The sequence below is a fragment of the Martes martes genome (genome assembly GCF_963455335.1).
Source record: "Martes martes genome assembly, chromosome: 7".
NCBI lineage: Eukaryota > Metazoa > Chordata > Mammalia > Carnivora > Mustelidae > Martes > Martes martes.
Window position 1 is genome coordinate 142,564,973 of NC_137894.1, and position 26,554 is coordinate 142,591,526.

The 26,554-nt window shown below is 49.8% G+C and overlaps 1 protein-coding gene and 1 long non-coding RNA gene across 3 annotated transcripts; one reads left to right on the top strand and one right to left on the bottom strand.

Annotated features, from left to right (window-relative positions):
* Positions 1 to 218: 218 nt before the first annotated feature.
* LOC308346521 lies at positions 219 to 3,296 on the bottom strand. The gene is made up of 3 exons (XR_013967191.1): positions 3,088 to 3,296; positions 1,547 to 1,662; positions 219 to 331 (listed from the first exon to the last, which is right to left on the bottom strand). It is a non-coding gene; the product is annotated as an uncharacterized lncRNA (long non-coding RNA).
* An 8,763-nt stretch (positions 3,297 to 12,059) lies between these two features.
* On the top strand, positions 12,060 to 21,299 carry EIF5 (eukaryotic translation initiation factor 5). 2 transcript variants are annotated; one of them, XM_080807373.1, is made up of 13 exons: positions 12,060 to 12,274; positions 12,409 to 12,619; positions 13,528 to 13,807; positions 13,918 to 13,999; positions 14,278 to 14,450; positions 14,666 to 14,777; positions 15,949 to 16,091; positions 16,694 to 16,852; positions 17,198 to 17,359; positions 17,631 to 17,795; positions 18,137 to 18,271; positions 19,067 to 19,160; positions 20,937 to 21,299. In XM_080807373.1, the coding sequence occupies exons 3-12, from the start codon at positions 13,736 to 13,738 to the stop codon at positions 19,154 to 19,156; spliced, it is 1,293 nt and encodes a 430-aa protein (XP_080663499.1). In that variant the 5' UTR covers positions 12,060 to 12,274; positions 12,409 to 12,619; positions 13,528 to 13,735; the 3' UTR covers positions 19,157 to 19,160; positions 20,937 to 21,299. The 2 variants fall into 2 exon arrangements, with proteins under 2 accessions (XP_080663499.1, XP_080663498.1); XM_080807372.1 differs by having other exon boundaries at positions 19,067 to 21,299.
* The last annotated feature ends 5,255 nt before the right edge of the window (positions 21,300 to 26,554 follow it).

Below are 26,554 nucleotides of genomic sequence, written 5' to 3' on the forward strand. Positions count from 1 at the left end.
CACACTGTTTAAAAAAAAAAAATCTGGATAAATATCGTTTGCCAAAGACACGCATAAACCCAAGACCATGCAAAGCCAGGAAATGGCAGCGGACGTGCGGGGGAGCACTACCCAGCAGGGACCGACCTTGCGACCAAGTTCTCTTAAGGACAGAGACGGTCATAAAATAATGAGACAAGGCTCAGCTCACCAGGACCTTGATGTCATCGCAAACACACCTGCTCCTGGCCACAGACCCCAGGATCATCGCACGAAGGAGGAGCAGCATCTTGGAGGGAGACTCCGCGGGCCTCTACTACTGGCCTTTCCGGCACAGACACCAAGCAGCCAGCTGTGGGGAGACCCAGGTCCCTGAGGACAATAGGCGCAGAGGAAGCTGGGGGGGGGGGCGATAAAACTCCTCCGAGCTCGGCCGCGCAACACCCACCCCTGCCTGCCAGGTTCACGGTGCAGGGCAGCTCCTGGGCACGTCAGAGGCCCCGCCCGGTCCTGGTGGGCAGGGAAGGAAGCCAGGCTAGCTGAGGTCTCCCAGGGCCGGGCCCGAGCCCACACTTGGGGAATGGTCACTGGGAGAGCAAACGGGGCAGGGCTACTTCTGCTGCCCCTCCCCCGCACCTCCCCCCCTGCACCCCCACCCCCACCCCGACGTGCCTTCTGTATGTCTCCCGCTAACACACCACCACCCGGATGGAGGCCCATTCCCTCCTCCAATGCCCAGGTAGGGGGTACCCCGCCGAGCCTGCTCCCCTGGGCCCACCACTCTGCTCAGAGCCTTGGGGAGCTCGTTCCATGCTGGGATTCAGCCACCCCTCTTCACGCACCGTCTCCCCTCTGTGCGGCTTGTGGGCACGCCCGTGGCCCCGCCTCAGGTGGGACACACCACTTCTTCCTCTCCCAAAAGCCCATATGCCTTCATCCTGATGCTGGGCCTTTACCTGTGCTCTTCCCCTGCCTGGAGGGTCCCCCCACACGGCTTCTCTGGCCACTTCCTGCCCTGAGTTTAGGGAATTCGTGTGGCTGGGCACTTGCCCGCGCCCAGGCCAACACCCCGGGCTTTCCTTTTCACTCACCCTTTCTGCTCACCCCAGCCGCTCGCCACCCGACAAGGACCACATCTCTCCAGCTCATCCTTGTGCCCCAGGAGCCTTGCACAGGATTGCACACAGGAGGCGGCCAATAAATGTTGATTCATCAATCAAAAACCATGCCTAGCACAGAGCACTTCTCTCTGAACTCATGTGGTGTCCCACGAGTGCTCTCTCTGAGACCTGGGGGCCTGGGTCAGTCAGTTTTTCTAGAAGCAGTCTCTACCTCCTCACCTTCACTCCCAAAGCCTCTCCTCCTCCTCCTCCCTTCCTCCTCCCTCCTCCCCAGAGCCTGACAAGGCCACTGTCCCACACACAGGGACTCCCTTCCTTGCCCACCGCAGCCCACAGTCCACATCATTTCTCTGAATGCCACGTCCCATTGGTGATTTCCCTCCCAGATGGTGGGTTTCCCTGGCAGCACAGGGGCTGACGCAGCAACGCACGGGGGAGGCACTCACCATGTGTTGCTGGGTTAACGGAAAGCCGGAGCCAACATAGCATATCCTTGTCGATTAGTGACATCCTCCCTCAATCTCATGCTTCTCAGGCCTGTGCTGCCCAAACCTCACTCCTCCTGGTGGGGACAAGCAGCTGTGTGAGTAAGAAGTTTTACCATGGGGCCATTCCCTAATGCAGTGGGGTCCCATCACTGACCCCAACACTCAGCACTTGATAAAGAGCCAATGTGGGCGGGAAACGGTGCTGGACGCCCCAGCAGCCCCCCGAACCAGCTGTGCACAGCACTTGCTCATGGACAACCCACAGTCTGGCCCGGGAGCAGAGGAGCCCGGTGCAGATGCGAGAGTTCCTCCCTTCTCTCCGGTGCCCTGCTCACCTCTGGGAGGACACAGCATGACACTTAGGATTTTTTGTTTCGAAGGTCAGGGTCTCTCAAAGCAGGAAACTCTATTGTTCAGGTTGGGAGCGTAATCAGCAATTGTGTTTCCTGAAGGAACGGCAGAAAGCTGCCAGGCAGGTGTGGGACTCCGGAAGGACGGTCCCTAAGCAGGCGCCAAGAATGAGGCTCATCGAGGGGGAGGCGTGGGGTTGCGGGCATTTCCCAGCCCCCCACCCCGCCCAGAGCATGGGGGGACAGCAGGCCAGAGAGAAAGCACGAACACGAGACATCAGGGCCAGCCCAGGGGGCAGCTGGGATCCAAGTTCTCCCAGACAAAGTGATGTCATCCAGTCATTTTGTGTTCCAGGGGTTTAAAAGAGAAAGTGGCCAAGGGCAGAGCCAGACTCCTAGAGGCATCCTGACACCTTGCTGGGGCCACCCGGGCAATCCCAGCTGGATGAGAAGAGCCAAGAGCTCCTTAGCAGGAGGCCCAGGGCCCAGCCTTCCGCCTTCCCACCGGCATATTCCTGGCCCTCCCTTCAAACCTCCCCTGTGCTGTCAGCCCTCCCCTGGATTTCCTCGCTGCCCCACGAAGCCTTTCAGCTTCCCTCCAACCCAAAGGGCCCCCGTCCCTTCAAGGACCAAGCAGAGTAAAACTGGAGCAAGTGCTCTCTGGCCAGTGTCTCCAAGGCAGACAACGCGCCCGGGGACTTGACCTCCATTGTCCTCTCGGCCCCCTTCTTCCCCATCCTTTATATTGCACCAGGTCATTTAGGGAAAACGTGTGCCCCTCCCCAGGGTGACGAATTGTTCCAGTTTGCCTGGGACTGAGAGGTTTGCCAGGGCGAGGGATTTTTGTCGCCAAAACCATGGAGGTTCTAAGCAAACTGGGCCGAGGGGGTCCCCCAAGCTCCCCCTCAGAACCAGTGCTTGTTAGTGACATGGGTTCTGACCTCCTATGCACAAGAACTTTGCTCAGAACTTGCTGCCCAGCAGGTGCACAATAAAAAGACTATGGTCTCCTCATGCCTTCTGTTGATGGCCCTGCAGGGCTCGTGGGGATGGCTCTGGACATGCGTACCGGGCTGCACTGGGCTGGAATGGTCAGGAGTTCCGTTTCTATACACATGGGGGTCTCCTTCGCCACTCCCTGGGACTCACCCCTTCCACGAGGGTTGTTAACCAGGTCTGTCCCCTGTTCAAGGGGACGAGTCTGCCAACCACACGAGTTGTTGTCCCCGGCAAGGTCAGTTGACATTTTTAAGTTGTGAACACGTGTCCTGGAGAACCTCCTTTTGATAGCCTCACACTGATCTCCCTGGAGTGAGGTGGGTCACAACCTCACATGCCTTCTGTGGCCAGGGAGGGGCTGCAGGGCTGTAGGTTCATGAAAGGGGAGACGTTATTAGCAGGGGAGCTGGGGAGCTTGCCGGACACCCCCGAGCACATGATGACCTAAAGCCAATTCACCCCCTCCTCCCCCAAAACATGATCACCAAAACATCTGCATGAGCCATACTCCTCCTGGATCTGCCAGTTCATGGCCCTGGTTTAGAGCTCTCCTGAAAATAACCTCAGTTCTCACCTGAGAGCCATAGATAGAAAAATCTATCTTTCTCGGGGCACCTGGGTGGCTCAGTGGGTTAAAGCCTCTGCCTTTGGCTCGGGTCGTGATTCCAGGGTCCTGGGATCGAGCCCCGAGTTGGGCTCTCGGCAGGGAGCCTGCTTCCTCCTCTCTCTCTCTGCCTGCCTCTCTGCCTACTTGTGATCTCTGTCTGTCAAATAAATTAATTAAAAAAATAAAATCTTTAAAAAAATCTATCTTTCTCGAAATCTGCTATATATCTTAGAAGGCCAGCAGAATCCGAGATATGAAAATGTCCACCAATAAACTCCTTCGGCATTTTAATCCAAAGAACCAAATGCAAATGACGGCAATTTTGGAAAGGCTGGCAGACACATAGTATAGTGTGTGTATCAAAATTTGTTGGTGACCACTAAGTGTTAGATTTTTTTAGAACGTAGCAGCTATTACTAAAATAGAAAAATACTAGGCACTGACTTGATTTGTGCAGTAAGATAAAATTAAACAGATTTATCTACGTTTTTAAAGAGATTCAAATTCAAACTTGGAATGATACACTATGGGGGGGGGTGGAAAAAACACATTTCCAGCCAGCAGGTAGGAAGAAAAGAGCCCTGAAATTATTGTGTAAGATCTAGATTCCTGACCTGTTCTTTCTGAAGCAGTCCATATCTGCATCTCAGATTTTTCTGAAAGGTAGAGGGGGGACCTCTCCACTCCCAGACCCAAGAGGCTCTCACCCAAAAGCAGAAACTGTAAACCGGTGGCCCATAGGCCAGGTACAACCCCGGTGTGTCTTGTTGCCTGCGTGGAGTTTTCGTTTTGTTCTGTTTCCTTCACTGAGTGTGGAAGCTTTCCTATCCTCATGCCACAGTCCCCGCCATCCCTTCCTGCCCTGCGCCCACCTTCTCCGCACTGTGTGATCTCCTGCCCTGCCCTTGCAGGACTTAGGTTTACGACTCTTGCTCCGGGGGACAAAGAAGTTTCCAGCGCTGCTGTTGACTGTCACCACTCGAACCCCACTGCCCGGTGATCTCGATTTACTTTGGTTTCTACTTGTTCCGCCTTTAAATCTCCCCACCTGGCTTACAGGGTAATAATAGCTCAAAATGCAAAAAAGGTGGCCAAAGTCACAGAGTTCGTCAGAGAGCTGACATTTATATTCTTCCAAGGACCTTTTTCAATTGAAAAATATAGAAAATCATAAAACAGAAAACGAATTTCATATAAATATACACGTGACTGTTGGTCGTATGCGTGGGGCACATTGTATTTCATCGCAGGAGTGAGGCTTCTCTACATCCGTCATCACTTTATTTAGATACAGTTGTTTAGGTCATTGCAGGATTTTTTTTTTTTGTCTGACTTTGGTAAAATAGATGTAACATAAAATTGACCCTTTCAACCATTTTTATATGGTTCAATGGTACTGAGAATATTCACATCATCATCCAACGATCCCCACCATCGGTCTCCAGAATGTTTCCATCTTCCCCACCTCACACTCTGTCCCCATTAAACACCTACTCCCTATCCTCCCTCCCCCAGCGCCTGGCAACCACCATGCAACTTTCTGTCTCTGTGAACCCGCCTACCCTGGCGAACCTCCTATAAGTGGACTTACACAGTACTTGTCCTCTTGTGACTGGCTTATTTCGCTTCGCGCAATGGATGAATTTGAAGGCATTATGCAAAGTGAAATAAGCCAGTCATGGCTTTAAATGCTGACTGTGGTTTTAAAGCAGCAAAGGTGTGTGTTAAAAATAGCCATGAACTTTGTGAATATCTAGCCAAGAGTGACTTAGCCCAAAAGACTCCTTTCTGCCTGAAATACGCAAACATGCAAGCAGCCTTTATGAGCTAAACCAAAAACGGAGCTCTGAGCGCAGACTCCCGGCACGTAAAGGTCAGAATAGCTGGGCTTTACTTACCAAGTATAACGGTACAAAATGTCACGCTGGGAATATTGAATGTGGGAGTTGATTGCCCCAGGGAAAAAAAACCACTCACTTAACGTAAGGAAACTCAAAATGAATTCCATTCTTCCTTTCAGAACTCTAGATTGCAAAAAGTCCCATCTGGTGTGAACTATATTTACTCAGATCAGTACCACAAAATAAAGGTTATTTAGAGCATATTGTTATGGTTTCTGGATGGTTCTACCATCTACTAGAGAATGCAAAAAAAAACCCCAGGAAACTGACCCTAAAAATGGACTAAATCTTGCTCAAATGGAAATTTAGAAACATCATCTTCAGGATCGAGAAAATAATCAGGCCAATAGCCCCAGTAATCGCCCCGACAGAGCAGTGGGGGGAGGGAGTAAATGTGACGAGCACTGGGGTTTGGGATGGCAGCTGACATAAGGCCTCCCCTCGCCCCCCCATATCACAGGGGAAGAGGGTCTGACCGATGTGGCACTCGCTGCTGTCCCCACACACCAGGTCTGCTCTGACTTTGACAAAGCTCTGTCAACCCCCTGACCTCAGCCTCCTCACCGCAATGTGGGGCAACAAGACTGTCCCCCTTCAGGAGGGCTGTTTCAGGGACTCGGTGGGCTAATGTCCATGAAGCACTAAGGCCACAGGGCTGTCTCACTATGTGAGCTCCAGGAAGCTAGACGCCCCCTGGGGTGCTTGCTGACACTTAGGGAGCCCTGTCTCCCAACCACGAATGCTGAGCAAGGGCCAGGCACGTCAAGCCACCCCGGGGAAACAGGGTGGGGGCCCCCGCCGCCACGCCAGCACCTTGACTTCAGACCTCTGACCCCCAGAACCAGGAGAGAAGACATCTCTGCTGCTTCAAGCCAGGTGTGTGATACTTTGTTAGGGCAGCCCAAGACCATGAGTGCGATGTCTTAGCTGCCCCAGTGCCCAGACACGGGCGCAGGGGCACACCCACAGAGACCATGGCTCCGCTCTCTCCTGGGCACCCATGCCCCACCTTCGGCTCTGGAGGCCAGCAGGAGTGTGTCCCGGCGCTGCCCATTTCCCAAGGAATCAGATATCTGAAATGGCAGTGGAATCCCTCGGGTTCTTCCACGTTGGCTCCCAAACAAGGTCACCGTACCAGTGGTGACAGCACCCACGGAGTCCCATCTGTGTCTCAAATGCCAGGCTCAGCCGCAGCCAGGGTGCTCAGTGGCGGGATGAGGAAGATCGGGGGCATGAGGATCCCAAGTCCTGTCTGATGTGTCTAAAAAAGGGCATCGGAGCCATTAAAATCCAGCCAAAGGAAGAGAAGCAAACTCTAGAACCGGGATAAGCCAAACAGGATAACGAGGTCCTACCCAGCGAGAAAGCCCTACAGCCAGAAGTCAGGCTCCCGGCCCCAACCTTGAGACAAGTCCTCTCTCTGAGCCTTTGTTTCCCCAGCCACAAGAGGAGGGGATGGCAGGGCACTGGCCGCTCCCTGAGGTGCCGGCATGCAGGTGACAGAACACAGTGCGGGGGCGGGGGCAGGCTATGCCAGCAGCACGTTGCCGCTGGGACGACTGACCGTCGCAGTCCCACTGGGCATGGTGCACACAATACCGCCATCCAACAGCCCCACAACTTCTCCATCGGGCCAGGACCCCACGGCTGCAACCGGTCATTGGGACCTCGATTTTGGTTTTTTTGGACTTAGTTTGATTCACAGACTGTCTGAGTGAGGGCTCATGGGATATCTCCAAACCTAGCTGTGGAATCTATGGTGAGGGAAAAAGAGGTACCTGGGCTCCAAAGTCGTGTGGCCCCCTGACCTTAAGGCACAGTAGTCTGGGACCACAGCGCCTGCAGCACCTGAGAATCTGTTAGAAAGTGAAGTTCTGGGCCCCACCTGGACCTCCTCAAACACACGCGGGAGGAGCCAGCAATCTGCGTTTCAGTAAGCCCTCCAGAGGTTTTGTTTGTTTGTCCGTTTTGTTTTAAGATTTATTTATTTGAGAGAGAGCAGGCGGAGAGGCAGACAGAGAGGGAGAGCAGCAGACTCCCCACTGAGCGGGAAGCCTGATACAGGGCTCAATCTCACAACCTTGAGATCATGACCTGAGCCGAAATCAAGAGTCGAACACTTAACCAACTGAGCCACCCAGGTGACCCAAGCCCTCCAGAGAATCTGATGCTCACCCACATTTGAGAATTACTGGCTTTGGGAAACGAAGTCATGCACAGATAAGCCAGAGAGGCATCCTTTAAGAAATAGAATCGAGAATATAGCATAGATGATTTGTACTCAAAAATTAGGTCATGGGGCGCCCGGTTGGCTCAGTCGGTTAAGCAACTGCCTTCGGTTCAGGTTATGATCCCAGGGTCCTGGGACGGAGTCCCACATCTAGGTCCCTGCTCAGCAGGGAGTCCACTTGTCCCTCTGTCCCCACCCGCCGGCTCATGATTTCTTTCTCTCTCTCTCAGATAAATAAATAACCCCCCCCAAATTAGGTCTAGATAACAACTCCACCCAAAGTAGCAGCTGACTCTGCTGAGCATATAACAGACTGTGCTTCTGGGTCGCGTGGGTCTATTGCTACCCTGCAAGGTCCCAACCCACAGCTCACCTGCAATCAATGAGCTCACTGGCTGGCATGTGGCTGCTTCACCTGGGTGGATAGAATGGGCCAGATTCACAACTAAAGGCAGCGATGGGAACACGCACAGATGCTCTCTGACAAAGGACTGCAAATGGCTGTCAGGAATCCTAGGGAATCGCAGGCAAGAGAGCCAGCCGCGTGCCACACTGGGCCTCTTCCAGACCACGTGGTGCGTCCCCAAAGCAGTGAGCTAAGTGTGAGCAAATGCCTTCCCTACTACCACTAGCCTCGAGCAGGTGAGGGAGCTTGCTTACACCTTGTAAGCATACACCTCGCCTCCCAGAAGACAGGACCTGCGGCATGCCCGGTCACCCACATTTCTCCATCGTCGACTGAAATCAATACAATTTTGCACTTGACATAATATCACATAATATGGAGCCTGACTGGACTCAAATGCTTGGGAGCAGGAAGACGTGCCGTCAGCCTCCAGCCACACCTCACGGGGATGCCTCCTCCCTTCCCCACGGCCACCTCTGCTTCCTGCCTCTGTCTCTTCTGGAGCTGACTCGTTTTCCTCCTCAAGGACAGGTCCCCTGCCCACAGGCTGTTTAGCCTACTGAGGAAGACAGACGAGTAAACAGGCAAATACAATCACGGGCCACTGCATGCCCTCGGGGTGGCAGAAGTATCGGGAGGGTGGGAGGGGCCTGTCACAGAGGCAGGCAGACATCCTGCCTGGAGGGTCAGAGATTTCAGGAAGGGGGCAAGCTTCCTGCGGTGTCCAGCAGGCGGAGAGCTGCTATTTGTTTACCTATGGCCCCTGGGCAAGGCCGGCAATGTGGGCGGGGCCTGTAGCCCAGCAACTCAGAAATGTTCAATATGGGTGCATTAGAGTACCATGGTTTAGGACACTGGCTTTTTTTTTTTTTTTTTCAGATTTTTTATTTATTTCTTTGACAGAGAGAGAGAACAAGCAGGGGGAGCAGCAGAGGGAGAAGCAGGCCCAATGCAGGGCTCGATCCCAGGACCCTGAGATCATGACCTGGGCTGAAGGCAGATGCTTAAGCTACTGAGCCACCCAGGCACCCCAGGACACTGGCTTTCAACATAGCCAATGCCTTTGACTGCCTCCGTACTCATCAGAGAACCTGCAGTTCCCTCCCAGCAGCTCGGACCGTCTACTCTATGCACAATCCCCGTGACAGGCTGGCGCTGGAAGAAAAACCACACACATCCCCTATAACTCATTCCCAAGCTGGGGAGTCAGAAACTTTAACTAAGTGTGCAGCTTCGGCAGTGCGCCGGAGGTTAGAGGTAGCTAAGAGGGGGATGTCACAGAGGCCAGCTGTCCAACCAGACAGCCCACCACAGAGGGCAACGTGCTGGTCCCTCAGGGGCCCATAGCTCAGAAACACAAGGTTCTCTCAGTCCAGGCAGACTTGATCGTGCTCGAGGGGGCAAATTCTTGCTAAACAGAACAGACACCGATATCTGAATAACCGTAAGGCTGATTTACTAACTCACCGTCTCAGCAGCTATCCCTGCCTGCCATCCAAGGAAGGCTCGCGCTGAAATGCGCTAATTCGCGCACTCATTGAACGATTCCAAAGGCACCAAGTGCCCATTACTTAGCAAACTAAGAGCACCTGACTGGGAGAACTGCAGCCAAATGAGGCGGGGAGTCAGAAGTAGGAAGCAGAATTGTGCAATGAGCCTGGCGTCAAGCTAGAGTTCAAACACTGTCCACCATTTATTAGACAGGTGACTTTGAGAAAATTAACCTTCCTGACTCTTTCCTCACCTGTAAAATGGGACTAACAACACTCCCTCACATGGTCGTTAAAGGATTAAAAGGGATTACATCTGAAAACTGCCTAGATTTATGTATGTTTATATTTACTTGTGAATGCGGCGTCATGTAATGGTTAAGGGAACAGACTCTGGGGTCAGACAGAGCTCGGTTTAAATTCCGGCTCCGCCACTTACTAGCATGTGATCTTGGGCAAGTTGCTTGATTTTCTTCCACTGAGCTTCCGTTTGCTTATTTGAAAAATAGGAATAAAAATTCTCCATAGGGGCTAGGAAGTAACTAAGAGAGTATACTCAAAGCACTAAGCAAATTCCTATGCTATGAGAAGCATTCAATAAATGGTAGGGTTAACAATAATTTTTAAAAATTGTCCCTCATTAGAGACAAATGAGTGGTACACCTGCTAAAAATTAAAATTAGTACAAACTTTTTGAATGAAATTAAATATGGGGCCATCAAACATACCTGGCCCCAAATAATAACAACTCACCTGGTATTTAGGTTCATTAAAAACCAATTCTGGGGGTGTCTAGGTGGCTCAGTCATTAAGTGTCTACCTTCGGCTCAGGTCATGATCTCAGGGTCCTGGGATCAAGCCCCACATCGGGCTCCCTTCTCACGGGGAGTGTTTCTCCCGCTCCCTCCTCCCCTGCTTGTGTTTCCTCTGTCTCTCTCCATCAAATAAACAAATAAAATCTTTTAAAAAAAGATTTTATTTATTTATTTGACACAGAGAGAGATCACAAGTAGACAGAGAGGTAGGCGTGGGGGGGGGCGGAGGGGCAGGCTCCGCCTGATGATGCGGGGCTGGATCTCAGGACCCTGAGATGACCTGAGCCGAAGGCAGAGGCTTAACCCACTGAGCCACCCAAGCGTCCAAATAAATAAATAAAATCTTGAAAAAAAAATTTTTTTTCGGACAAGGCCAGCCCCTTCCCTCAGACTAGTTTCATACCCCTATTTTCCAACAGTTTCTAAAACAGGGTCATTTGCGTGCAAAAACGCCAGTGTTTCCAAACGGCTAGGTCACGCTACATGCTGACCCAGGAGCAGCTTGTCCGGGTCTACCCTTCCCACTGACCTGGTGGGAATCCGGGTACTCATAAAGCTTTACGCACTTGGTCCACCGCTCATACGCCGCTGTACACAACGTGCGAGGATCCCATTAGCTCCTGCAGGAAGGACACACCGCCCCTTTGATTTATTAACTTCCCCACCCACTTACAAAGCGTATCAATCCTGGAAGAATATTCTGAACTTTGGTGAAAAGCAACACACCTTTCAGTTCCAACTTTCTCGCATACAGGATTGGGCGAACAATGGGCAGCCCCTTACCCACCTCGTCCTGACCTCAACGACCTCAACAGCCGCTTCCCGCCCGGGAAACCACCCTTCGCCTTATTTGGCTCTTGGTTTTACCGCAGCCAACATGTTTTCAAATGTCGCGATGGACTCTGGATGCGCTTCTACAGTCGCAATTCACACGTTTAAACCAAATACACGTTTCCGCAACCGCCTCCGCAGGAGGAGGACAGCAGAGGCTCTCCTGGTCACTTGCGAGGAACGCCTGCTTTGGCCTACGCTTTGCCCCGCAGGGAGGTCACAGTTTATTACCTGGGGTGGTGGGTGGTGGGTCCCGGGAATGGGGGCCCAATGACATGTTTACTTTGAGCAAAGTCACGGCGGGTGACTTCCAGGAGGGTCCTGGGGGCCCGAGCCAATCTGGGGCTCGGAGTGCTAAGCCCCGCCAGGCCTGCAGGCCCAGGCGGGCGGGCGGGGGGCCGCACCACGCCCCTGTCAAGGGGACACCGGACCCCGGCTTCGGAGAGAAGAACAGCACTTGGGGCGAAAGACCCAGGCCCCGCGGTCACCACGGTCCCCCCAGGCCTTGGGAGGGGGGAGGAAGCACAACTTCCTCCTCGAAGCTCGACGACGGGCGTCCCCAGCGGCCGGAAGAGACAGAGAGGACCTCCCCCGCCCCGCCCCCGGGCGAGGCTGAGCACCCGCCGCGACGGGGAACTCGGCGGGAACGCAGCCAGGTCCAGGCGACGGGGGAGGGGAGCCAACCGCCAGCTTCCACCACCCCCCCCCCCCCCCGCGCTCAAACCGACAAAGTGCGGCCCCGCGGCCAACCCCCTGCCGCGGCCAGCCGGCTCTCGCGAGACCGCGAAGGCCTCTGGGAAAGGCGGGGGAGGGGAGGGCAGGGGAACGAAGCCGGGACCCGGGGACTGGGGGCGGGCTGAGGCGGCGAGAGGAGCCCCAGGAAGCAGAAGGGGCGGAGAAAGACACGACTGACGTGGCACGTGGCCAATCACGAGCGAGCTCGGGCACGCCTCGGGCCAATGAGTGGTGCGGCCTGCTGCGGGGGGCGGGCGCTGGGGCCGAGGGTAGCTTGAGCGCGGCGGCGGCGTTGTTCAGTCAGAGCGAGAACATTCCAGAGGTGAGTCCGGTGGAGGGGCGGCGGCCCCGCGCCCCCTCCCCAGTCCTCCCCGCCCCCTCGACCCCCGCGGGCCGCTGGCTGGCGGGGAAGGCGCCCCGACGCCCGCGGCTCACGGCGCCGTTTCTCCGCGCCAGGTCGCCAGGCCCCGGGCGCTGAAGGGTGTGGACCCCGGACGTCGCTGGGACAGCCCCTCCCCGCTGCTCGGCGGCGCCTGGCCCGGCCGCTGCTCGCTGCGCTGCTCCGCCGCCTCCGCCGCCGCTCCTCGGACTCGGGTTCACACGCGCCTCACTTCATCCCAGTCCCGGGCGAGCAGCGTTGGGTTTATGTCTTTATTTGACGAAAACGGTGAGTCCGCGGGCGGGCCGGCGGGGAGATGGCGGCCGCACAAGATGGCGGCGCGCCGCGTGACCCGCGCGCGCGTGTGGCGCAGTTCGGGCGGGCGCGCGGGCCCCGCGCCCCCGCCGCCCTGCCCTCCGCCCCGGCGCCCGCCCCTGTCCGCCCCCCCCTCCGCCCCGGTCCCCTCCCCCCGCCGGGCCCCGGCCCCTCCCCCGCCCCGCGGGAGCGCGCCGCGCGGGCTGACTCAGGCCCCATTGCTGCATTCATGAGTCATCGCCCGCTCGGGGGCGGGGGCGGCCTGGGCCGGCGCCCCTCGGCCGCTTTCGTTTCCCCCGCCGCGCCGAGGCCGGGTGGCGCGCATGGCGGGGTCGCTGCCCCGGGCGGAGCGGCCGGTGGCCATGGGCACCGGAGCGAAGGTCGAGTGCGTGCGCGCGGAGCGGGGACGGGAGGGGCGGGGGCGGCCGCGCTCGGTCGTTGCCCCCGCGGTCGGTCCGTGCACGCTCCCGCGAGACGCCGTGTCCTGGGCCGGGGCAGGGCCTCCCCGAGCGCGGCCCGGGTGCTGGACACGGACTGAGCGAGGAGGCTGGGAAGTTTGTACGTAGCCGAGGCCTGGTCTGCGGGGAAGAGGTCGTGGCCCGTCGCGTCCGCGGTTGTGGACATGTGGCTGCGCCCCCGAAGCGGACCTTTGCCGGGCGAAGGCAGCGCGGTTGGGAGTGTGGCGGCTCCCGGCCGGAGGCCCGTCCTCGTCCACGCGGAGCCCCTTTCTGTTGCGACAGGTGTTCCGTGTTCGAGGAGAGTGTTCGCGGCGCCTCACGCGAGCCGGGGTGCTTCGTGGGGTCACCGGGAGGCGAAGGGAGGCTTCCTCCGCGGGGATCCCGCTAAGCGTCGGGGGTTGTGTGCTCTTCCTTCTCTTGCAGAGCTGTTGCGCAGCCATTGGTACCTGTATTGGGGACACATAGCATACAAGCAAGAAGCCTACAGCCTCAGTGGCGAAAATTTTTTCATGTCAGAGACCGAGAACTCTTGCAGTCGTTTATGTCATCCCTTCTTCTCCAGACAGAAGATACCAAAAAGTTGCAATCAAAGATCTCTTCATCTTATTGATAAAGTCACTAATAAGCCAAAATGTCTGTCAATGTCAACCGCAGTGTGTCAGACCAGTTCTATCGCTACAAGATGCCCCGTCTGATTGCCAAGGTAATACCCATCTTTGTTTGAGTTTTGAGGCCTAAGTTCTTTTCCTAGAATTTTAAAGATTGCATGTCTTGGGGTAGATAATGCAAAATTAAAGTTATTTTTTTCTTTAGGTTGAGGGCAAAGGAAATGGTATCAAGACAGTTATAGTCAACATGGTTGACGTTGCAAAGGCGCTTAATCGGCCTCCAACGTGTAAGTAACGCTTCTTAAGAGGAGTCTGACAAAGCATAGTGTCACTATGGTCGTGACAGACTTGGATCTGTGTGATTGAAGTGAGTTGTATGCTAGTGTGTTTCAGGGTTAAGTGGAATCTTGGGCTGGAAAACCAGCTCGTTAGTTACTATTGGTAAACAAAGCTGCTCAACACATTTTAGCCCAGTATAAAAGCGTAAGGGAGTTATATTTGTATAAGGGTGGATGAGTAGTAGAACATCTAGGTAATAAATCTTTTTTCTCCCCCACCCCAATAGATCCCACCAAATATTTTGGTTGTGAGCTGGGAGCACAGACCCAGTTTGATGTTAAGAATGACCGTTACATTGTCAATGGATCTCATGAGGCGAATAAGCTGCAAGACATGTTGGATGGATTCATTAAAAAATTTGTTCTCTGTCCTGAGTGTGAGAATCCTGAAACAGAGCTGGTGAGTCTTTCTGAGGAAAAACTGCGTATCTGCTTTTGGGATCAGTCCTTTGATATCACCAAATGTATGTTCCTGAGAAGGCAGAGCAAACTTAATGGCAAACAGATTGTATAAAGCAGCAAGTTTTTTAAATAGTTCATTTAACGTTTTTTTACAAAATTTGTTGTAGTCTGTATATAGATAACCTACTTGTTTTTACTCCCCTTTTTTGGCAGCATGTCAATCCAAAGAAGCAAACAATAGGTAATTCTTGTAAAGCCTGTGGCTATCGAGGCATGCTTGACACACATCATAAACTCTGCACGTTCATTCTCAAAAACCCACCTGGTAAGTCTTTATGAAGAACTTGCAAGATTTTAATGTGAGGCAGCTGATCATTGGAAACAATGGAAGCTTTTTTGCTGTTGTGAAACTAGACTATACGGAAGGTCCAATTTTTGTGCCTTTTTCCGTTGAGTCTATGACTTTGAAAGATGTATCATTCGGGGTGAGAAGGACAGGCTACAACTTAAACTCTGCTGTGTTGTCAGTTTTTTCTTTCTTGAAATTTTATTTGCTTGAGAGGGAGAAGCAGACTCCTGCGGAGCTAGGAGCCTGATGTGGGATTCTGTCCCAGGACTCCGGGACCATGACCCAAGCCGAAGGGCGCCCAGGTGCCCTATGTTTTCAGTTTCTAAGACCTGTCCTTTTAGAATAGGTGAAATGGATATTGTAAAACAGGAGCGCCTGTGTGGCTCCGTCCGTTGAGCATCTGCTTTTGGCTGGGGTTATGTTCGCAGGGTCCTGGGGTCAAGCCCTGCATCAGGCTCCCTGCTTAATGGTATGTGCTGCTGCTCCTCCTTTTGTGTGCACACATGCAAGTGTGTTCTCTCTTTTAAATATTTTTTAAAAATAAAATTAGGATCCCAGCAAACAATCTACTTTTGGAGCACAGTGTTTTATGTATCAGGGTCCTGGCTCATTAAGCCCAAGTGGCTTTAGAACATTGCAAGCAACACTCTGTGGCAGATGATGGAAGTTGTCTGACACAATTTAAGCTTGCTATAGCAATAAAGTCTAACCTATTCCAGTGTTCTCCTCCATGAGACCAACTGTTATATAGACTTAGACAGTGTTAACAGCTTTGGACTAAAGTGGAGTTGAGAAGTGCTCATGTTTGGGTTCATGGGGGACGAGAGGGTCAGGAGTGCCAGCCTTCATTAAGCTCCTCATCTTCTGAGATATCACCAGTTTACGTTAATTTTACTGAACAGTTAATATCTCTATTGTTCTAGGACATGATGTCCTTACTCTTGAGTTTTTTCACATAGGAAGTGATAGTGGAAGAATTTGGTTTGTGAATCCTAGAATTCTAAGTGGTATTGTTCCTGCGTATGGTTTTCTGAGGGAAGGTTCCAAAGCAAAAGGAAGCAAACGGTTTTAAATGTCCATAAGAGACAGTAAGGTGTACCGTAAACTGTAGTATTAAACTTTTACTTTTCTTTTTGTTTTGCTGTAGAGAATAGTGATAGCGGTACAGGGAAGAAAGAAAAGGAGAAGAAAAACCGGAAGGGCAAAGACAAGGAAAATGGTTCTGTGTCCAGCAGTGAGACGCCCCCACCCCCACCGCCAAATGAGATCAGTCCTCCTCCACACGCTGCGGTGAGTGCAGTGGTGCATGTGTGGTGGGCACTAAAGTTGGGTGAAATACAATACCTGGTGGCGGGGGGGAGGAAACTTGGGCACCTGGGTGACATAATTGCTTAAGTGTGACTGCCTTCAGCTCAGGTCATGATCCTGGCTTCCTGCTCGGCAGGGAGTCTGCTTCTCCCCACCTCATGAGCAGGTGCGCGCATGTGCACACTCCCTCTCAAATAAAGAGAAATCCTTTTAAAAAAAGGGGGGGGTTGCCTGGGTGGCTCAGTGGGTTAAAGCCTCTGCCTTTGGCTCAGGTCATGATCCCAGGGTCCTGGGATTGAGCCCTGCATCGGGCTCTCTGCTCAGCGGGAGGCCTGCTTCCTCCTCTTTCTCTGCCTGTCTCTCTGCCTACTTGTGATCTCTGTCAAATAAAATTAAAAAAAAAAAAAGGAAACATCTTCATTTTAACATTGCATGGTGTCTTGGGTTCCTGGTTATGCGTGGTTGATTAATGTAGGTCCAATTTATATTTATGGAAAATGAACTCAGTGCCGTTAACATGATGAGAAATCAGAAATATTTTTGTGTTTTTATGGCATTTGACTACGTATACTTGTTCTTGACAGGAAGAAGAGGAGGATGATGATTGGGGGGAGGATACAACTGAGGAAGCTCAAAGACGCAGAATGGATGAAATCAGTGATCATGCAAAAGTTCTGACACTCACTGATGATTTGGAAAGGACTGTTGAAGAGCGGGTCAATATTCTGTTTGATTTCGTTAAGGTAAAATAACTTGGGTCAGGAGCAGTTTCCTTGATAATCATTTTCTTGATAATTTTCTTGATAATCAGTTTCAAGCCTTGGGTTTTTGTAAAGGTGTTCGTTACTTTATGCTTATTATCTGGCATGTAACATTTTTTCCTACAGTATCTTTTGAAAATTCAAACTTTTTGTTCAAATACTTCCTGAGGTGGTTCCAGGTACTATCTTTGGCATGTGCGTTTCATGGAAAAATTCTGAAACTGTAATAAATTTGGTAGGAAAAATGTCCATGAAAGTAGGGACTAACTGGTATCGTTGGACCAAAATGTGTCTCCATTTCACTGAATTGCTTCCTTTTATTTGCAGAAAAAGAAAGAAGAAGGTATTATTGACTCATCAGACAAAGAAATTGTTGCTGAAGCAGAAAGATTGGATGTAAAAGCCATGGGCCCTCTTGTTTTGACTGAAGTTCTTTTTAATGAGAAGATTAGAGAACAAATTAAGAAATACAGGCGCCATTTCCTACGAGTAAGCAAATTATTTTAGGTTCATAAATGAGGTTAGAGCTGTGTGACCCTGGGAACTTGTTCTCTGTTATCCTAAAACTGGAGATAATTGATCTATCTTAACAAGCATGGGAATATTTGGAAAATACTGTATATAGTCTCATAGCTAAAGCAGTACACAGATTTTTATACCACTGTTTAAAGTTATAGTCTTAAGGCACAATCTTGAACAGTGCGTATACTTATTTAAAACTTCTTTAAAAGTTTGTTAATGCCAATAAATTTATTTCTAGTTTTGTCACAACAACAAAAAAGCTCAACGGTACCTTCTTCACGGTTTGGAGTGTGTGGTAGCAATGCATCAAGCTCAGCTCATTTCCAAGATTCCCCATATCTTGAAGGAGATGTATGATGCAGATCTGTTGGAGGAAGAAGTCATCATCAGCTGGTCAGAAAAGGTGGGGAATAGATAGATACATACAAATAGGTTCTTGAAGATCAGAAGTATTACTGAGATGTCGTTGGGGCAATTTAGGAAGAAGTAACTTCTGATACTTGAGTTTCTGCTACATTGAAATGTAGTCCCTGGTATAACCTGTAGATGATTCCCACTGTGGCAGCTTCCTAGTAATAAGAGAAGAAAGTATTTAAACTCCTCAGACTCATTATTACTTGTTGAATAAATGGCTCTGTTGAGAAGTCAAGATGAAGATACGACCCCGTCACTTTAAAGAGCTCAGTGTAGGCAGATAAACTTTAGATTTCTCCAACTAAGGAAATTGTATTGAACGTTTTCTAGGCCTCTAAGAAATACGTCTCTAAAGATCTTGCCAAAGAGATTCGTGTCAAAGCAGAACCGTTTATAAAATGGTTGAAGGAAGCAGAGGAGGAATCTTCTGGTGGTGAAGATGATGATGAAGATGAGAATATTGAGGTAAACTGTGTTAGGGTTTGGGATTCTGAAATGATAATTGGGGCGCCTGGGTGGCTCAGTGGGTTGGGCTGCTGCCTTGAGCTCAGATCATGATCTCAGGGTTCTGGGATCAAGTCTCTCATCGGGCTCTCTGCTCAGCAGGGAGCCTGCTTCCCTGTCTCTCTGCCTGCTTGTGATCTCTCTCTGTCAAATACATAAATTTAAAAAAAAAAAATCTTAAAATAATAATTGGGTAATTTGAAATTCCAAGGTGCAGCAGAACATGGTCTCAATAATTTGGGAAGTTAACATGTTACTATAAAGGGCTGGGGATATCCTTCCTGCCCCGGGACATGATCGTAAATAGACCTACGAATTTTCAAAGGAGTGTTAGTGTAGGTTGAGTATAGGTGCTAGTTGTCCATAAAAATTAAGATGCTATCTGGCTGAGAGAGACCTCAAGAGACTTTAGTATTCAGAGAGAACTTAGTTTTCAAATAACAAAAACTTGTGCACAGTGTTGGCTCTGGGACACCTGGGTGGTTCAGTTGGTTAAGCAGCCCACTCTTGATTTCCCCTCGGGATGTGATCTCGGGTTTTGAGATGAAGCCCTATGAAATCTGTGAAGCTTCCTTGGGATTTTCTGCCTCTGCTGCCCCTTGTGCTCCCCCTGCCCACATGCACAGACACTTTCTCCCAAAAAATGGCTGTGTTTGGGTACCTTTTCCTCCCTTGTTGACCATTGGTTTGTATTAATAATTTTATAAATAGGTTCATTGGGGTAAAGATTTACAATAAATAAAATTGTTTTACCAGGTGGTGTATTCGAAGACTGCCAGCGTACCTAAAGTTGAAGCTGTGAAGTCTGACAACAAGGATGATGACATTGATATTGATGCCATTTAAAGGGGTGGGTGCAGCCCAGCTTAACAGTGTAATGCTGCGAATCTTTCTGCATCATCAGCCAGAAGTGCAACATGTATGTGCAAAAGCTAGAATGGCTTAACATCATGCTACACTTTCTACTAAAAATGTATTGCTGTGAGTGGTCTGTAATTAAGCCCAACAAGACATCTAGGGAGTCCATACACCTATCAGTGAGCAGATATAGTTTGCTTATTTATAGCATGTTTCTTTTTGAAAAATTAGTGGTGGACACATTTGGATCACATTTATACAGTTAAATAAAGATTTGATTTTTGGTCATTCTTCAGATTTTGGCTCTGAATGACTTAAGCTGAAATGGCTCCTCTTTAAAAAATACTGCACCATCATTAACCTGATAAGATTTTTGGAGCCTGTTAGATTTTGTTAGATGCTGAGACTGTAAAGATGTCTTCAGCAGAATGTAAACATAAGCTTATGTGTAATTATCTTAATCAGCCATTGAGAAATACAGTACTTTCAAGCGTTCAGTCCTTCAGATTGGCATCTGGTAATGTACATTCTTCCCATGCCAAGGTGGACTGATAATCAAATGGCAGTGCAACATCTTTATCTTACTGAGAAGTAAAAATGACCTGAGTGTCCTATAAATAATTTTAAGAGCAGGTTTTGAAACTTGAATTGTGTTTTTTCAGTTCGTGTATACTTACCCCAAATTGTAGTCTTTGGAGTCATGTGCATTGCACGTTGGATGAGCCAGGGGAATTATTACATTAACAAATAAGCATTTTATGTGTATGTAGCTGTTGCTTTGTACTGACTGGGAAAATTCTGAAACTAGGGTGTGATTATATAGTAAGCTATGATTTTATTTGGGGGAAGCAGGAAAAGGTGCACTTAATCTCTAGCAAAAACTACGCATAATTTTTCAACTTTTGTTATGATTTAATTTGAAAATGTTAAGGGCATACTGTATCTTTTCATTGTGGATTTTCTTCTGATAATATGGTTTGTTCTTTAATGCCTTTCACATGTGGATATTTAGCTTATGCTTTTTAGGGTTTGGTTGCTATCTTGCCAAAATAAGTGTTACCGTGTCTCAGACGTGATTCCCCCTCCCCCCAAAATGTCTTATTTAAAAGACGCTAAAAGCGTACTTCAAGTTAAAGCCTATATTTTGGTGTAAAACTAAAGGTGTTTTTTATTTCACATTGGCTATAGCCACTCAAGAAGTCTGATGGTGGCTACTGAATGCAGGTGATGAGGGCCTGACCCCAGCCCATCCTGAGAGTTAGATTTAGAAATAACTTACTGGTGAGGTTGGCTCAATTAGCTGATCCAAACTCAAGTGATATGGGTTATGGCTGTATCTGAGAAATCATCTTCAAAGGAAAAACTTGCTGCATTTATTCCTTCCACAAAGTACACTGGGAATCAACAATCCAGAGGGTTAATTTTATTGGAAGTGCTGTCTTACGTCATTCACCTTTCTTTTGTGATCCATTTTCACAAATTATAATGAGACCTTAATAAATGTATGTAAGAATTTTTCACATTGGAAATTATACAAACATTTGATACAATAAAACCTTGTTAGCTTGATATTTCAAGGAGGTAAAATCAAGTAGTCTTACTGGAGACCTACAAATCGGTCCCCGTCCTTTCCCTGCCCCCCCACCTTTTGATCGATTTTGATGAGTGAAGCAGAAGAACCTACCTGGAGGGAATGTGCTTTGTCACACGAAAGAGATGGAATTTTTACAAATTACATCTCACTGAGGTTTCAAATTCTTTGCCGTAGGCCAGTTTGCTTTCATCATCTGAAGTCCTCTAGGAGATACTGGTGACCTAAGCCAAGCTGCATTCAACATGCCCAATGTCAAGCTGATGGGGTTCTGTTACAGTTGGGGTTTTTTGTTTTTGTTTTGTTTTTCCTTTCTTTAACCTGAAGGAAAACCTGTTTGGGGCTTCTAAACACTAAATTTTGGCTTAGACTAGTATTCAGTCTGGTGCCAAACTTCAGTGGAATTCAAATCCACATAATAGGAGTTTTATCCGTAGAGGCTGTCCTAATAAATTAATCCTTCACTTTGATCTATTCAGTGGTCTTAAAATTTCCTGTTTCAAACAGCTACATTACTTGATTAAAACTATGTTAAAATTATATTTTGTCTCTGCTTTAATATTAAAATTAATCTAGATTCTTATTTTATAAGATTGAAGCATTGAACTCGCCGTATTTTGTAGCTGCTGCTTTGGATTTGTGTTGGGGTGTTTCCTTCTGTGGTTGCCAGCCTCGCTCAGAAAAACGGACACCGTTCTCATTACTGTGGGTCAGTGACGTTCCGTAGGTCTCGTACTGTTCTGTAGCTAACTGCAAACTGAAAAGGTCTGCCTTAATCTGACTTTTTGAAATCTTGATGGGTGCTTGCTTTAGGGAATAGAGATGTCAGGTATATAGTTCTGTAATAGATCTCTGACTAAGAAAGGGAAATGGAGGAGATTGCTTTCTGACAAGTTCTTTCTGAAATTGACGGACCTATAGGTCTAAAGGCTGGAGCAGGGAGGGGAGTATAATGTGCTCAGGGCTTTTCTTGTCAGGCTGTGTTGCAGTTTCCCCCATTGTTTACTCCAGCGTGCTAATCACTGAGTAAAGCCCTTTGGCCTGAAGATAACTTAGAAACGAAAGCTGGCGTCTCTGAAAGAGTGGAAAATACAGAAGGTACTGGTGCATGCGCAGTGAGCCACCTTTCTACATTTTTCGTTTTTTGTGTTGATCCTCACTGTGATCTGAGATGTATACTATTATCCCAAGGTCATCATCTAATCCGACTCCTGTGCCCAGCCACTTTGTACGGCACTGCAGAGATAAAGATCCGTTTAAAATCAAAACGAAAGGATTCTGCTGGAATCTACTTAGAGCTTCAGCAAAACAGCCCAACCATAATTGAGATTTAAAATTTTTTTAACAGTTCTGCAAACAACCCCTAGTGGACTCTGATAGCTATAGTTTTACCTGTCCGTACTCTAGAGTAACCCAGAAATGCAGAGTTGGCCCACATCGCATTGTCCTGTGGATTGCTGTTCAGATGTGGCAGCCCGTTGGACTGCTACGGTTCCTTAAGGCGCTCTCAGTACCAGGATATGGTACCAGTACTCAGTACAGTGCATTTATTTCTCTGACCTGTCCCTACATAGACTTGACTCTTAAGAACGGACAGAACGTAAAATGGAGTCATGTGGAGAAATGACTTGGCAGAGTTCTCACATTGGGCTTACGTAGTCTTCAGAGTCTGACCCTGTGAGCCTTTGCTCTTTCGAAGATTGGGGGCCTGGGTTTTGTGTCCACCTGCAGTAGAGTTCTGTACTCCACAAACTTAACATCTGATTCTTCACAGTCAGAAAATGGAACCAGCTTGTAATTCTTGTGTGCTAGAATATGGGGATGATAGCTAGCTACATGAAGAGAATTTTTCCTCAGAACCTAGACCAGGAGAATACGGTGTTAGACTCTTAAAGCAGACCAGTAGGGTCTGAGTTGCCCCAGTCCCTGCCTTTGGGATGTTACTCAATGAGCCCTTTTTAAGGGGCGTATTCACTTGGGCTTCACAATCAGACCTGGATTCCGGCCAGGACCTCCGTGGTTTCCACGTCTCCCTAATGGGATGGTAGCCTCTCTGTACAACACTTGAAATACTAATGGAAGCCCAATACTGCAGTCCATGGAGGTGTTACTGGGCTCGGGCAGTTACAGAAAATTGGTCTGTCTGGGGTTTGGCAGGATAGTGTGTGCTGGGACCTCCAGACATCTGGAGCAGGAATCCAAGTAGACTGAGGAGAGCATTGGGTAGCTAAGTTATTTTTGGCTAGGGAGCAGTTAGAAGGTAGTACAGTGTTTACGAAGCCCTCAGTGTGCCGTAGGTGGTTGTCAAGAGCGACACCCACAGTGGTGCTCAGACCAAGCCATGTCTGGCCGAGCATAGTCCGTGGTTTCTGCTGGGATCCCATAACAGCTGCAAATACCACCTAAACCAGTAGCCAGCTCAGCCTGTCTCCCGTCCAACAGATTGAGTTAGCTGACAAGCTCCCCAGAGAGGAGACGAGTGTCCTGGGGTCCTGTGGCACACCCACACAGGCTGGACCCCAGCACTTCTGCCTAAGCTACTGCTGTGCGCCATCCACCTTCCAGGTTTCTTGCCCCGTGGGGGACTTAAGATGAGGAAGAACTTTCCTGATTGTTGGACTGGTTTGTGCAAGAAAGACAAGGCGGCAGTTTGCGGGGTCTCCACCTTAGTGTGCAGTGACACTGCCGAAGGGGCTAGAACCCTCAGAAGCAGTCTGCTCCAGACTGGGAAGCAGGGTTTCCCAGGGACCTGGCGCCATCCCTTCAGGCATCCTGGCAGATCCCCTGAGCTCCCGACATGCCTCAGACCTTGAGTAAGTTTGCGGTGGGTCCTGCTTCGTCCCTGCTCTGTGGGAGTTCCCAGACCAAAACACAGGATGGGGATAGAACTTGAGAGAGGAAATGACTGGGCACTTGAGGACTGTCTGAAATGAGAAGCATCTCTGAGATTGAGTATAAGGAGAAATTTGGGAGGGAAGAGGAGGGGAGCACGTCTGGAGAGTGGGAACCGTTCCCTGTGGATGACCACAGCAGACGAGGCTGTAGGCCGCGAGGCCTTCTGCACGCTCCAGGCTCTGAATGCAGCCTTGTGACACTGTAGGAACCAGTACGTGTCCATCGTGCTGCTTCGGCAGCCAAGCCACTGGGACTCACAGGTTGGAGGGCAGCCCTGTGGCTGACAGCCAGCAGCTGCTGTGAGGGGTGGGCTAGTAAAGATGCATTTCTGCCCTGAGAAAGTCGGAGGCCCCAAATAGCTTTGCCTGCTTTGAAGGCACAGTGTCCCAGAGTGAAGGGTGCAGACCCAAGTCCCCATCCCAAAGGCAAAATCTGAGAACCCAGCAGTGCTGGAACTTCAGCCTTGAGGCCGTATCTCCCATTTCGGGTATAATCTAAAAGCTAGTTTACTAAAATCGGTTTCTTAAGTCTCAATTTTTACTTTCTTTTTTCCCCGAAGATTTTATTTATCAGAGCACAAGCATTGTGGGCAACAGGCAGAGAGGGAGAAGCAGGCTCCCCGTTGAGCAAAGATCCCGACACGGGACTTAAGGTCAGCGTGCTGGAGGGTCTCTGGAGGTTCAGGGCCTGAGTGCGCCCAGGGTTTTTCTGTTCTGGATTGTAGGTCAGAGACCTCAAACTTAGAAGAAATGTGTTTTCAGAAGTAACTACAAGTCATAAATGTGAAGTTCTTGATAAAGAACTTTCTCCAGATGTAGAGAAGAGGATGGTTTTCCAAGGCGTCTCATGATAATGGAATTACTGGGAACCTTGCACAAGTCCAGCCTTGTGGAGACATTGTAGCATCCAAGGCACTGCCCACCTGTCTGCTCTCTGGGTTTCTTTTTCTACTACCCATAAACTTCGGGTCCTCTAGAACTGCCCTCCATCTCCCCGTGACCTCACTTTCACAGGTTGTCCTGTGGCCAGGAAGCTTGTTTCTGCCCCATTCTTCAAGCCTCATAATTGAAATTCCCGTCCGGGTGTATGTGATACACTTCACAGATCCTCAACATTTCTATCAGGTTGATGAGTTTACTGCCAGCTGTTTCAAGTGCTCTTGGCACAGGCAGCTGTGACTAGGGGGCGGGGTTGTCACGGGATTGAAAACGTGGCTGCCTTCTCATAAGCCGTCTGCCGAACAGCTGTTCACCACCATGCAGCCTGAGGGCAGGACACAGGCCGTGCCGTGCAGATCTTAACATCTGATGGAGGGGTGCTTTAAAGCCCTTGGAGGTTACCTTACAAAGAGCTGGCCTTGCTCAGTTGTGACTTGAATCTTTGTCAGAGAGGGTTTGGTTGGGGGAGGGGGGTGGTTACAGAGCGGAGGAATCCTAGCTGAGCCACAGGGAACCCCAAGTAGTAGAGCCCCAAGGAAACTCAAGAGGAGCACTTTACGTGAGGGAAAAATGAGGCTGTGATGACCAGACTAGATAGAACACGGGCCGTGGGGAGAAGGACAAGCTGTATAAAGGGAAGACAGTTCAGCTCGGGACATGACAGTTGCGGCAGCTTTGGGGTACCTAGGTGGAAGAACCCAGGAGGCGGCTCAGTGGGACTCTACACCTGAGGTCCAGATCTGGGAGACATACTTGTCAAGGCAACAGCAGAGTCTGTGCTCACGGAGTTCTCCATTTTTCTCTCCCCCCTAGACATCGGCAAGGTTAGGAACCAGTCTGATTTACTTGTATCCCACGTATCCAGAACCGGATTTGTACCTAGCAGGTAGTTGGGGGACTCACCCAAGTGCCTGGATCCCACGGGTGGGTAGAAGATAAGTAGTACACGGGCAGGTCGGCAGGTGGACAGACGCTGTCTGGGTGAAGGAACAGAGGGGTGGATAGAAAAAGTGAAGGATAGTTTAGTGCGTACATGGGACACTGGAAAGTGAATGGCTTGAGAGCGTGCTTTCTTCTCCTAACCAGTTCATACTGTATAATTTTATATAAAAATAGGCTCCCTCCTTTTTTACCTTCCCCTGTTCCTTAAGTCCGGATTGCCAAAGTACATGTTAAGAGAACTAAATGCAACTTGAAGGGGCACCTGGCTGAATCAGTCAGTGGAGCATGTGATTCGATCTTGCAGTCTTGAGTTCAAGCTCTATGTTGGGTGTAAAATTTACTTAAATTTAAATAATACGTATACGATGAGTAGGCTCTGTGCCCAGCATGGAGCACAACATGGGACCTGAATTTACAACCCTGAGATCAAGAGCCAGACACTTAACCAACTGAGCCACCCAGGCACCTCTCAGTGTATTATTTAGGGGCACCTGGGTGGCTCAGTGGGTTAAGCCTCTGCCTTCGGCTCAGATCATGATCCCAGGGTCCTGGGATCGACCCCTGAGTCACTCAGCAGGGAGCTTGCTTCCCTTCCTCCCTCTCTGCCTGCCTTTCTGCCTACTTGTGATCTCTGTCAAATAAATAAATAAAATCTTTTTTTAAAATTTTAAAAATGAAAGTATTATTTAAAAATGGGACCTGAAAATAGCTGTGGCTTACTGCTAAGATTTTGTGAATTGAATCCAAACTGACCCCATCCCCAACCAAGACTGCACGAAAACATCAGTAAAGGGATAAAACTCGAATTGAGGATTCTAGGAAGAGGGCAGAGTAGGAAGCATCAGGAATCTGTCCCCACCTTGACATCAGCTGCACTGAGAGTCTGAGGGAACTCTTAGAACTCTGGAGTATGTTGAAGGCTTAACTTCCAGGAGACCTGGACAGTAAAGTGCTGCTAATTTTAGTCAATTTCTGACCCTAGCACAGTGGTGGCTACCCATCCTCCACCCCCATATGTAG

What these genes read in the sequence shown, in the direction of transcription:
- EIF5 (XM_080807372.1), top strand. Translation starts at nt 13,736, where the DNA reads ATGTCTGTCAATGTCAACCGCAGTGTGTCAGACCAGTTCTATCGCTAC. An exon ending in TGCCCCGTCTGATTGCCAAG is followed by an intron (nt 13,808 to 13,917) that starts GTAATACCCATC and finishes TTTTTTCTTTAG; the next exon opens with GTTGAGGGCAAAGGAAATGG. An exon ending in CATTCTCAAAAACCCACCTG is followed by an intron (nt 14,778 to 15,948) that starts GTAAGTCTTTAT and finishes GTTTTGCTGTAG; the next exon opens with AGAATAGTGATAGCGGTACA.